This window comes from Sprattus sprattus (assembly GCF_963457725.1).
Source record: "Sprattus sprattus genome assembly, chromosome: 1".
Classification (NCBI taxonomy): domain Eukaryota; kingdom Metazoa; phylum Chordata; class Actinopteri; order Clupeiformes; family Clupeidae; genus Sprattus; species Sprattus sprattus.
The window spans coordinates 39,591,573-39,604,603 of record NC_137920.1 but is presented as its reverse complement, the minus strand read 5'-3'; the positions used below and the strand labels follow the sequence as shown (position 1 = coordinate 39,604,603).

The 13,031-nt window shown below is 40.8% G+C and overlaps 1 protein-coding gene across 1 annotated transcript; it reads right to left on the bottom strand.

Annotated features, from left to right (window-relative positions):
- Window positions 1-5,735: 5,735 nt before the first annotated feature.
- mchr1a (melanin-concentrating hormone receptor 1a) lies at window positions 5,736-9,717 on the bottom strand (the record flags this gene model as incomplete). The annotated part of the gene is made up of 2 exons (XM_080844171.1): window positions 5,736-6,766; window positions 9,636-9,717. The coding sequence occupies 2 exons, from the start codon at window positions 9,715-9,717 to the stop codon at window positions 5,736-5,738; spliced, it is 1,113 nt and encodes a 370-aa protein (XP_080700297.1).
- Window positions 9,718-13,031: the final 3,314 nt, after the last annotated feature.

The window sequence follows — 13,031 nt, the reverse complement described above, 5'->3', positions numbered from 1 at the left end:
TTGTCTGACATGCTTTGATGTTTTTGTACATTTCCCTTAACTAAAAACAAATGGAAAATCTGATTATATATTCTAGAAGACCTCAGCAATAATATCATGTAAGTAAAAGGAATGTAGTAAAAAAAGGTTTAATTTAAATCAAATGTAAGCTTCTATTAGTGCCAGTAAACATACCCTACAAAAAAATAAATATCCCGGACGAGGGATATGGACTGATGACAGCATATCTGCACATATCTGAAAACACTGTTATTGTGAATCAGAAGGACTGGGAAGCAAACACATCCTCATCATTAGTGTCTCATTCACTCCACTGAAGCGTCAGCTGATATTACACAGAAGTACCTCTCGCTTTGAAATCTGCCCCTTTGTCTGCCTTTATGTACTGAAGGCTTCTGAAATTACTTTCACATTGAATCCCACATGTGCATCATTTGAACCGGTATCCACTAATACAACTCCAGAGCCCCCCGACACACTTCATATGGGCAGTTACATGAAGCCTTAATTGTTTTCAGTGAAACTAAACCGATCGAGGAAATTACTGGGTAATGAGACAATGTGTCTTTTCTGCACACATAAGGCCATGCCAAACCAAATTACATCTGTGCGCTGCGGTATGTATGGACACATGGATCCCTCGGATGATTCCACGATACTGGCTCCAGTTTCCGCAGGCCTTAGTGATATTTCAGTTTGGATGAGGGATCGACACCTTCAGCTTCAGATCGACACCTTCATCTTTCAAAAACTAAGGTTCTGGTATTCCCAGTTAATCCGGCTATTCCACAAAATATTACCATCCAGATTGGTTCCTCTTCATTGACTCCAGCTAAAATTGCTAAAAACATGGGTGGTGTAACTGATCAACCTAATTTTTCAGAGCATGAAGCTAAGATCAGACCCTCTCACACACAATATGTTAAACAACTTCTTGTGCAGGCCCTGGTTTTGTTTTTTTGTAATTACTATTCCAATTCAGTTTTGAAGGACTTGCCTGTTAGACCCAGTGTTGTACCTGAACGCGTTCATTGAACGAAAGTTCATGAACTCGTTCATAATTTTGGTGAACGTGAACTGAACGTACTGTATTACTGCCTGAAATAACGATACTGTGAACGCGTTAATTTTGGTGTCTGTGAATGTTCAATAAGGTGCCAGATTTCTGAGACAAAACTGCCAGGCGAAAAAGACACCGTTAACAGTCCTTTATCCAATCGCTGCGTGTACTTTATCCTACTGCCTATGCCTGGCAAGTGTGAGAGCACCGAAGTTGCGTAGAGTCCGACAGTGGTATTGCAGACAGATAGAGATTTAGAAAAAATATAGCCCGTAAGATATTGAAAAAAAGAACTGAACTAGTTCATTTTTTGGAGCTGTGAACTTAGTTCAAATTTTTTGAATTATGAACTATGAACTGAACTAGTTCATTTTAAAATTTGTGAACTATGAACTGAACTAGTTCATGTAGAAAGTGCATTCCCAACACTGGTTAGACCATTGCCAATGATTCAGCGTGCAACAACACGTTTGGTCTGGCTCCCTGTAGCATCTAGAATTAAATGTAAATCCGTCACACTTACCTATAGGACAGCCATGGGATTTACACCATGTTATTGAATTGCCATAATTCAGCGCTGTTCAGCCTCTCAACCACTTGACTGCTCTAAAGAGTGTCTGTTGTCAAGGCCAAACAAGACTCTATTCATTCTTGTAACCCCATTGGTGGAATGACCTACCAAGTGCTGGCAACCTTGGTACAGCACTTAAGGCATTAAGAAAAAATCATGTTTTTAAACATTATCTATCTAATTAGTTATTTTATTTATAATAATACAATGAGAATAAAACACAAATAGTTATTGGTTGTTTTTATTGAAATGTGTATTTTAAATTAAGACTTTGGTTTGTGTGTAATGGTTTTCTAATGTTTTGTACAAAAGTGGCTGCTAAATCCCTTAACCCCATAAAGGAATAGAGTGTGAGTGTACCATGAGGGGGACTGGGTGAATGGTTCAATGAGGAGAAGAGCAGGAGATTAATGAGCACCTCGCCTAGGTTCACAAAAATTGATTCATTCCACCCATGCTGCGAAAGATGTGCAAAGACTAAAACATTCCTCCAGGAACCCTGTACAAAATGAAAGAGTTGGGAAGCTATCCAATGAAACATGAAAGGGTACTCTCAAAACCAGAATCTTTCAGACCAACGTTCTCCTTGGCCTGAAAAAAAAAATACAAAAAACATTGTGTCATAGATTGAATCTTCTCCCACTTCTCTACCTATGTTCGGATGCAGCAGGTACTCTGCTCCCCAGAGGAGTAGTCTTCTGAGAAATAACACACCAGAGGTTAAAGTTCATCAGAACCTCCACTAGGACAAATGGGAAATGGGAATACTGGGAGCAGAAGTGAGAAGTGCTTCAGAGGCAGCATCCATTCAGAGTCTACTCAAAAGAAGAAGGTAACTTAACAAGAGTAGAACTGCGATAAGTCTCAAGAAACCCTCAACAGCCAGACAGACAGGCATCCAAAGCATGGGTATTAGCTAGGCTCAGGGGAATTACAGTCGGCTTTATTGGCCCAAACAGGACTGACTGGTTCCAACTCAAGCTCACATTATTCAGAACAATGCTGCCAAATGATTGAAATGCAACACTGAACTAAAGAAAACAACATAATCTAAGTAATCCTAACGAAGAACTGCAACCAAGGCAGTGCACCCTTTAGATAACATTAAAGTGTGACGGGAGAATCTTCAAACCCAGATGGTATTACCAGTTACTGTAGCAAATGCTTGTGCTATCAGACTTTTCCTGACAGCATCTCTGCAAAGGTGATGGGGGCATAATCCACACACAGAGTAGCCCACATCTCCATTTGGGCCTGCTGCTACAAGGTGCAAACCAGCTCTGGTCCGCTGAGAGCCCCCAATCTCTCTCTATCTGGTTTTAAAATAGATACGGTAAATCTCCATACATGATGGATGACTACAAAGATGTAAGGTGGATTTTCTGCCTCCTGAAACCTCAGCAATCACAGAGCGGGGTTGATCAGATCATAGGGAAAGCAAGATTTTAATTAAATAGGTTGGTTGGAAGCCTGATATATGATTTTTTATAATCAATTGGCCATCAGTGACAAAATAATTGTAATAGTTTAGACCCCTGGATTTCCACCTGAAGACTTAACTGGATTTGTGTTTGTGATGTATAATTAACTATTTTAAACTAGATTTGAGTTTGTTATGTATAATATACTTTTTTAACCAGATATGTGTTTGTTATGTACCATATACTTAGTTAACTAGATTACTGTTTGTTATGTATATTATACTTCTTTTCAGATATTAATGAAGGTCCACCAAACATTGAGCAGCTAATGAGTGGTTTTATGCAGAATATGGTGCATTTCAATTGTGCATCAGGTTACCAACAACCTGAATACATTTGCCAAAGTTACTTTAATACTAAGCAACCAATCATACAAATGGAATTGTAGCATTATGTTCCATGTAAATGTGTTCCATCTAAATGGATTTTTAGAATATTGAATTTATTAATGCAAGGTACAATTAAGAACCATTTTACAATAACTCTGGGACCTTAAAAATACCAAAGTGAATAATTACACTTTCAACCACTTTGAAATAATCACAGTGAATGTTTCATCACAGATGTACATTGCATTACCTGTTATTACGCTCACAATGAGAATGTATTGACATTTTCACATTCCGTTACCCTGACAAAAAATAAATATCCATGTGTGTGTGTGTGTGTGTGTGTGTGTGTGTGTGTGTGTGTGTGTGTGTGTGTGTGTGTGTGTGTGTGTGTGTGTGTGTGTATGTGTGTGTGTGTGTGATTAGGCAGCAAGTATACTGTATATCATTTGCAAAAGTTTTACAACACCCTCTATCTCTTCATGTCACCAACATGTAAATAAATCAAGGAGGAGGTCAAATCTCAGATCAGATCTTAACAAACACATCAATATACAGGGGCATTTTCTTCACAGTTTTTCTCAATCACTTACACACTATAACTGGGCCCTTTTTTACAAGTTTCAGATTTGTTGAACTTTTTGTGCAAAACTCAACTAACACACAATTCCTCAGGTGGACACACAAAAACAGAAGGACAGACAGACAGACAGACAGACAGACAGACAGACAGACAGACAGACAGACAGACAGACAGACAGACAAATAAAAGGGCCACGGGCTAGTTCACTTGTTTGGAACAAAGACCTTCTTTTATGTACAGACTCTTTCTTCATTGGTTTATATTGATAAATAACTGGATATTTCACTGCATTCCATATTTGGTATAAATAGGTTGCAGTACATTTACCTTTTCACTGAATTCCAGTTTATTTTACTACAGCACATGAGTAATAAAAAATGGTACATGTCTTTCTAATTGTGTTTATTATGTAAAGAGGTTGTTCTGGGGGGAAACCGTAAGTGCCATTACCCTTTGCAGTAATAGGTTTTCAATGAAGTGTCTCGTGATTGATCTTGCCAGGGGGTAATGGCCATTTTGTAGTGTATGTGTCTTTGATGGTTTTTGTGTGATGTCTGCAGGCAAAGCTGGGTTTAGATGTAAGATTACATGGTTTTAACAGGAGAGCTTGGTTTGGACATGGAATGTTGTGAAGATTAGTGTGCAGTTTCCATTTGTGTCTATGCTCCATTTCCCAAAACTCTACTTTCAAGAAATGTGTCTTGGCAATCAAGAAAATCTGTAGCTGTTAATCTGAGTGTCAATTTTCTTTTTTTTAATCCTACACTGAAATGTGAACAAACTTTAACATTACTTTTCACTAAAACACACACTTACAAACAAACACAAACATATCCACAGCCAGACAAACAAGGAATAACATATAAACCCTCCCACATTCCCAATGACACAGATATCCCAACAAGCCAAATAAACTGTATGTCCAGTCCATTCTGTCTGTTCCTTTCATTGTTTAAATCAGTCTCATTTGATCTGACTTCATGGAAATGTAATATCAAACAGCATTGGAAACCAATTGGCACGTTTAACCATCACAGCCTATCGCCGTAGGTGCTGACCTGAACCCAAGAGCAATCTTAAATAAAACCTGATGAGTGAATGTCTTTTTTCACACAAAATCTGAACAGTATCTTGAGGCAGGATCAAAACAGAAAATTCTTATCAGATCTCCAGGCTTAGAGCAGATCAGAATTCTCCACAAATCAAGGCAGGTAACAGACAGAGATCATATTATACAAAAGCTCTTACAGACTAGGGAAGGTGTGATATTGTAAAAATATATATATTTTTTAAACAGCAGAGCCAGCTGGAGCCAGGGAAAACAGGACTCAGGCAACACACGGAGTGGAGGAGCAGGGAGCATGGTGATCACACGGAGTGGAGGAGCAGTGGGCATGGTGACCAAACCACACAGCCTGACAGGCGACCAGAGAAAATCCAGCTAAGGATCTGAAGGACAGGACTGGATCATTACATAATATAAACGTAATAGAATAATCGTTATGAAGTTCAAACCCTGAATCACAAGGTCATTGCTGGGTTATTGTGTTCACCCCTGTCTCCTGCCTGACATGTCACATGACTATTCCATCTATAAATTACCACCATATTCACGTATATTAACCACACAATTTAAACCAAACATGAGATTGGCGTGTTCTACACCTGAGGTTCTGCTTCATGAGTGAGAAGAGCTCCATCTGTTAGGTCCTCAGTGGCTGTCCCTGTTCTCCTGTCCTCCATCCTGCAGGAGCGCTCTGGAGGACTGGGACTGCTGCTGGCGGTCGAGGCCCAAATGCAAGCTCCCGCTCCCCTCTGTGGTGCTGGGGTTGACCCGGGAGTCTTTGTGCGCTGGCTGGATGGCCACGATGAACTGCCTCTTGAAGGTCTCACTGAGGATGATGTACAGAAAGGGGGTGATGCAGCTGTTGGCATAGCCCATGCTGATGGCGATGTTGTAGGCATACGAGAAGGCGGGGCTGGGTTGATGAATGCCAAGATGGATGAGCTGCAGAATGTAATAGGGTGCCCAGCACACAAAGAAAGCCAGGCAAATGGCCACCGCCATGCGGGTAACTTTTTTGGTGCGCAGCCGTAGGCGTCTGGGGGGCAGTGGAGCCACGGCAGTGGAGATGTGCTGGAGGATCTTGAAGAAGACCACACAGATGACTATCAGCGGTAAGGCGAAGGCCAGCACAAACTGGTAGAGGGTGAACCAGTAGACGTCTGAAGCCGGGTTGGGCAGCAGGAGAGCACATCCCACCAGATCTCCAGGCAAGGGCATGAGCCCAGAGTACATGAGGACAGGGGTGATGGACAGCAGGGAGAGCAGCCACACCACTGCCACCGCAGCCCCCGCCACGCATGGCGTCCGCACATGGTTGAACCTTATGGGGTGGACCGTGGCCAAGTAGCGGTCCAGGGTCATGACGGTTAGGATGTAAGTGCTAACTGTCTGACTGTTGGAATCCAGAGCTGTTATGACTGTGCACATCGCGGCCCCAAAACACCAGGAGCCATTGCCCATTAACTGGTGGATGAGGAACGGCATGCCAAGGAGGAATAGGAGGTCCACGATGGCGAGGTTGAAGATGAAGATATCAGCTACTGTCTGCTTTGCCCGGCACTTGGTCTTTTTCGTGATGGTGTAAATAACGATGCAGTTCCCCACGATACCAAGGAAACATATGATCCCAAATATACTTGGCAAGATAACTTTGCCGTAGTCAGGACTTCCATTGGCTGGAAAACAAAAGAGTAATGTTAATAGAACCACACAACATAACGGCTTACTACCATAAAAAGAAGAAAAAAGTAATATTTGAAAGCTTGGGAACATGGGTTATTTTGGACCCACACAATCATATATTCTATATATCATCACAGGGAAAGTGAACTAAGAAACATTAAAAAATTTTAAATTGACTTGCTGACATGTTTCAGTGCAAGAAAACTAATGATATGCTTTTTTTAGACAAACAATTATAAGGAAAATTGTGTACCACTGTCTATTAATCATGCCCTCAGACTAACAACATTGTTTCAAGCCTCGGGGCAGTTTGAAGAGAAAAATAATCTATACCTTTAATCAATTGCAAGTAATTTCATGCATCAATATTGCATATTGCTTAGTGAGGTATAGGCGTGATGTAGACACGGAGGACCATGGCTGAAACCTTGGCTAGCCTGGTGTTACTTACAACACAATTTGAGAAATGAAAGGTAACTTCTTCAACCGTTGCTTACAACACATTCCCTCTATTGTGTCAAACTTCAGCTCCACACAGCTCAGCTCACACACTTAGTGATGGTTTAACTATTTTCTGGAAAGGGGTACTGTAAGGGGGAGGGGGGGGGGGGACTACTTTAAACCTCGCACCATTATACACTTCTTTCGTGGTGCCCCACCCTGCACAGCGCTGTCCAACACAGCAGTGCTGACTAGACTGAGCTATTGATGAGCTCGACACAAGGCTTTCATTTCAATGATCAAAAAATGTGAAAAGTATACAGTTATTAAGGAAGAAAACACAAGATTAAGATCTCTTTTTTTGTGATTTTAATACATTTTTACTTATTACATAGACATGTCGAGTGTATGAGTATACGCGCGGTTTATCACTACACATCAACAGTTGTAACATGCAAATATATGAAGTTTACACGAGGAGACAGGCTTATCATTTCCGACAGTTTCATCACTATGACAGCATATATTATTTTCATTGTATGGAAATGTGAAAGACATAAATGAAAGTCAGACATAGGCTATATCTAAGCACCAATTCAACCAAACCTCCGTTCAACGTTTATGCACACGATGTGTCTTCTCTAAACAACACTTTCACTCTTAACACCTTAAACATCTCAAATGTCAGTGGCAAATTGACTACGAGGAAAATTGCACAAACTGTCATTTACATTTAGTCATTTAGCAGACGCTTTTGTCCAAAGCGACGTACAAGGGAGAGAACAGTCAAGCTACGAGCAATGGAACTTGGTGTAACAAAAACAATACTACCTTACATTTAGACATATTTAAAAAAAAAAAAAAAAAAAAAGAAGCGCAGGAATGTTGCAAGTTAAGCACTAGTCGAGGTGCCAGTTAGGACAGAAGGTGCTCTCTGAAGAGTTGGGTAGTTAGGTAGAGCGGGACGCCATTGTCATTCCCAGAGATAGACAGCTATTCAGGTGCGAGGAATTCTTAATTAACTAATTAGGAATATACGATTCATAACTCAATAGGTGCGTTTACTTTTAATTATAAAAACGAATAGCATTTCAAGAGTACAACATCAATGGATGGATTCCATAAAATACAACTAAGGCTATATTTTTTTTACCTGAGTACTGTGAAGAATTTGTCTTGAAAAACTGGGATGAGTTTTCATACGAGGTATTGTAAAAATCCATGGATGAGAAAACAGCAAACAGACTACTGTGTGAACATCCAAAGTCGAGGAAAAGAAAGAGTAAAACGAGAGTCCTAAGAGACATATTATAGGCTATTAGAAGCAGCAGAGAATAGTTGGTCAAATTAACTGGTTTACTCCCAAACGTAACACGAAGTTTTGTTGTTGTTGTTTTTGCTGACAACTAAATGACATGTCATAGATTTGTTAATATCATAGAGTAAGTATTTCTGGGTAAACCTTACAAATATTAACACTAATTTCCTTAACATCTGATTAACTAATCTCTCCTCCCGTACTAATGTTCTTGTTCCCGACAGCATCTGTTCCTAGCGCTCAGCTCAGCTGGCACAGCTCCACCTCCAGAGAAGAGGCTGTGATTGAGCTGCTGGTGGTAACAGGTTTGAAACATCAGTCTGTTGCGCCTGCGCTGTGAATAATGTATGTAATGTATTTATTGAGCTCTTGGCAAGTATATCCTAATTGTATCTTCTATACTTAGTACACACATAATTAACATCTGCGAGCGTGAGTGTTTTTTTTTTTGTTGCAAGATCTGGGCTGTTGGCCGTGTGCAAGTGACTGCGCGCTCCTGTTGGAGATGAATCAATCACCCTGGGGATCCTACCGCTTCTTTCAAAGCTCTCCTTGTAACCTCCGAAGATGTTTGTGGAGAATACAGGTTGTATGTTCTCAATTTAGTATGTCAACGCCCTGTAGGGCATTTTATGTGACGTGGTTTGATCTTAACACACAGGCTGCTTGATTAATACGTGATTTACAAACTATATTTTACCAGCAGATGTCACCATTATCCACGTTTATTGTGTAAGTACAACAAGGACATGGAGGGGCAAATGTACTACTGACATGTTGTTGGCCCCCTTTTGGCGTCGCAAATATGCGCCTTGAAAGATGGCATGGCATGGCATGATGACGATGATGATGATGTCTTAACCCAACCCCTTTTTAATTATAAAGCAATCATGGTCAATAACAGCACTGAGTCTGTTTGGATAAGTCTCAATCAGGCTTGCACATCTGGACACTGCAATTTTACTCCAGTCTTCTTTGCAAAACTGCTCAAGCTCTGTCAGGTTGCGCCGGGATCGGGTGTGAACAGCCCTTTTCAAGTCCAGCCACAAATTCTCTATTGGATGTAGGGCTGGACTTTGACTTGGCCACTCCAGAACATTCACCTGAAGCTTGTAACTCCTTCAGAGCAGTCATAGGTGTCTTGGTGGCCTCTCTCATGAGTCTTCTTCTTGCACGGTCACTCATGAGTTGGTGAGGATGGCCTACTCTTAGCAGATTTACACATGTGCCATATTCCTTCCATTTTTTTTAAAGCAGGTGTTCTCCATATTGCACGTTAGATATGTGAATAGAAGAAACTTCCAGAAACAATGGCATCAGTATTCTGGGCACCAGGTTTGCTTCTTTTGTAGGCCTACTATGTTAAAAGCAACCTTTTACTTTTGATTGCCTTGTCATCACTTTTTCAGGTAATCCACTTCCCTATAAGTAGATGCCCGCTATACTATTGAATTAGTTTGTTTCAGCTGCACAAATAGTTCTAGCATTGAGTGGTGTAGAATTACTGCCCTGTTTAGTCTCTCTGCTTGATGACAGCTCTGATTGCTAAACTTTTGATTCCTTTTAATGCAATTTATTTTAACTGAGTTTGTGACTGAATGATACTGGGTGTTTCTCAAAGTCAAGGATACTTCCTTGGTAGGATGGCTTCCAAGTCATTCCAAGTCTGGTCCTTCAGAGGCCTTGCATTCGGAAGACAAACAATTGAACAGTCTAGTGAGTGTGCAGGTGTACATTATTGAAGGAGGATACACCAACTGCAGCCTTCAAAATTCTGTGAACAAAGGACTCAGTCCTTGGTAGAATTTGAAGGATCCTAGAAATCGGAACAGTCCTTCAGCGGGATTTGATGGCGTAGCATCCTTGAAACGCAGGATCCTTCCTTGACTTGTAGAAACACCCACTGTTCAGTTGAAGGCGCCACAAATAACAGTTAGAGTGCAGTGACATCAGCCTAATGCGATCAGGCTTCCTTGGTAGGATGGTTCCTTTCGAGTCTTTCCGAGTCGGGTCCTTAAGAGGCTAGGCAAGACTCCTTCCAAGCATTACGAGAACAGCAAGTGTTTCTCAAAGTCAGGGATGCTTCCTTGGTAGGATGGGTCCCTCAGATTCCTATCAAGATAGGTCCTTCAGAGGCTAGGCAGGACTCAAGTATTTGGAGAGCCAACAATGGAAAAGTCTAGCTAGTGTGCGTCATTGAAAAGGTCACGCCTTCGGAACAGCCATTCGGCGGGATGCGATGACATAGCATCCTTGAAACGCAGCCATCAAGGCTCTGTCAAGGATCCTTCCTTGTCTTTGAGAAACCCCCAAACAATGGAACCGTGCATCATTGCAGGTGTGCATTATTGAAGAGGGCCTTCAAATTCTGCACTACTTTAAAAAAAAAAGGCTCTGCTGCATGCGCATAGGATTGTGGGTGTTTTAAGAACACAAGCGATACTCCAATTGCACCTCTGAAAATTATCTGAATGATGGACTCATGATGGACTTATGACGTAGCATCCTTGAAACGCTGCTGTGAAGGATCCCTCCTTGACTTTGAGAAACACTCCACGTCTCTGGCCTTCATCTGCCCCTGATACTCCAACCGTTTAAGTTGTCATTATGTAGTAGTACGCAGTTACAGTTACACAGTTATGCAAATATGAAGTGGAACAACAGCGCTGTTTGTGTGAGTGTTAGATGGAATTTGGAATGAAATGAATGAATATAAAATGATGGTTTAAAGAACGATTAGTGAACTGGTAAATATATATTTTCAATTCAAAATCATGGGGGCAATTTGTGCACCTCAGTCATGGCTTTTAGGGGCATTCTGAGATGTCTTGGGCATTCTTGCCCTCTGTCCTTGTTAATTTTGGACACTGTATGGGTGCTTGTACACATACTAGAACTAGTTAGTATTGACATATCTCTGTACTGGCCATTTGACGCTGGCTCCTGGTCAAACTAGGGTAATGAAATTGCTCTCCATAGACAAGACCATGCATGGCCGTGCCCCAGCATATCTTTGTAGTTCTCTACTGTTCCCTCAGGCACAGATCCTCTTGTTTCAAAAGTGTAAAACAAAGCAAAGCCTCTTCTGTGGAATAATCTGCCCCGATTCAACCATTTTTTACTTTCTTCTTTTCATAATTGGGAAAAGTGTGCTGAAACCTGGCTTATACACAATGCTGTGCAATGCCACTCTCATCTCCATTTCCTTCTCACTGACGACGGTCAACTATACATTACTCATATACATTCATGCTTACCCCAGGAATCTGCAAATACAGTTTATTCATTATCACCCATCTCTGACTCATAGCAACACTTATCCTGACTCCTCACAACACTTATATCATGATGATGATGTCTTGAAAGTCAAATAAATAAATGTTAGATTGTCGGTACAGTTCAGTGTTTGGCTTCTTAAATTGATCTGATTCATTTTCTCTTTTCAATTGTCAGATTTTTCCTGAATTTTCTTGTACAATGTATTTGGACATAACACAAACATGTTTGAGGTTCTAAATAAATATATTTAATATAAGAAACTTGCCAGCAATCATGGCCCTTACTTTATGTATTGAGAAATCTTCAGGCTTTCAGGTTTTAGGATGGCAAAGGGTTAAAGGTCAACATTTACAAAGTATATGTTGTGTTAGAAAATTCGGTCTATGGGATTTTACATCTAATCTGCTTTCCGATAGGCACGAAACCACTAGGGGCGTAGGTTTTCAATTTCTCTATAGAGTTCCAAAGTTCTCTCCCATTGAAATTGATGGAAGTGGTATTTCCTCACTGTCTCCATGTATACTCCTCCGAAACAGTGTTTAAACACTAATAGAACGTGGACACATAAATTGTGTGATATTGTTACAGCGATAAACTAAAGGGTCTACTGCATTTTGCTAATAAACTACGACCTAGATCATAATGCACACAGCGGAATATTATTCTAGAACTGTTCAAGCAGGCAACCTATCCTTCTGTTAATGTTGCATTGTTTACCCTTCCATCTTATCATTGCCATGTAAAGCTAAACCCAACCATACTCATAACTCGAATAACTTAGGCTATGCAGTCATTCCATGAAATTCCACACATTCCCGCGTCAAAAATGAATTAAGTCGTAAGGGGGTTTTACCTCAGATCGCAATTCTAAACTTGTGAGGTTGTCATGATTGTCAATAATTTCATAAACACAAAAGCTTGCATGTGAAGTCTCCGGTTTGGATAATAACGTTCGAGGCTGTGAGTACATCATTATAATGTATCGTGTAAATTCAAGCTTTTAGGCCGGCTGTTCTAGTCCTACACTGTCAGTCCATATGAGTCATGTTAAAATCCCATACGTTTAAAATTCACCTTTTTGACGAGATTGCTTCCACATCTCTGATTGGCTGTTGTCGGATATGGGTGAGCTGTAGTTGGCTGTGTGACATGTCAGCTCGCTAATTCCTTCCTCCCCTACATGCGGGTGTCTCTCAATGTAGCTATTGTCTCTGGGTGTG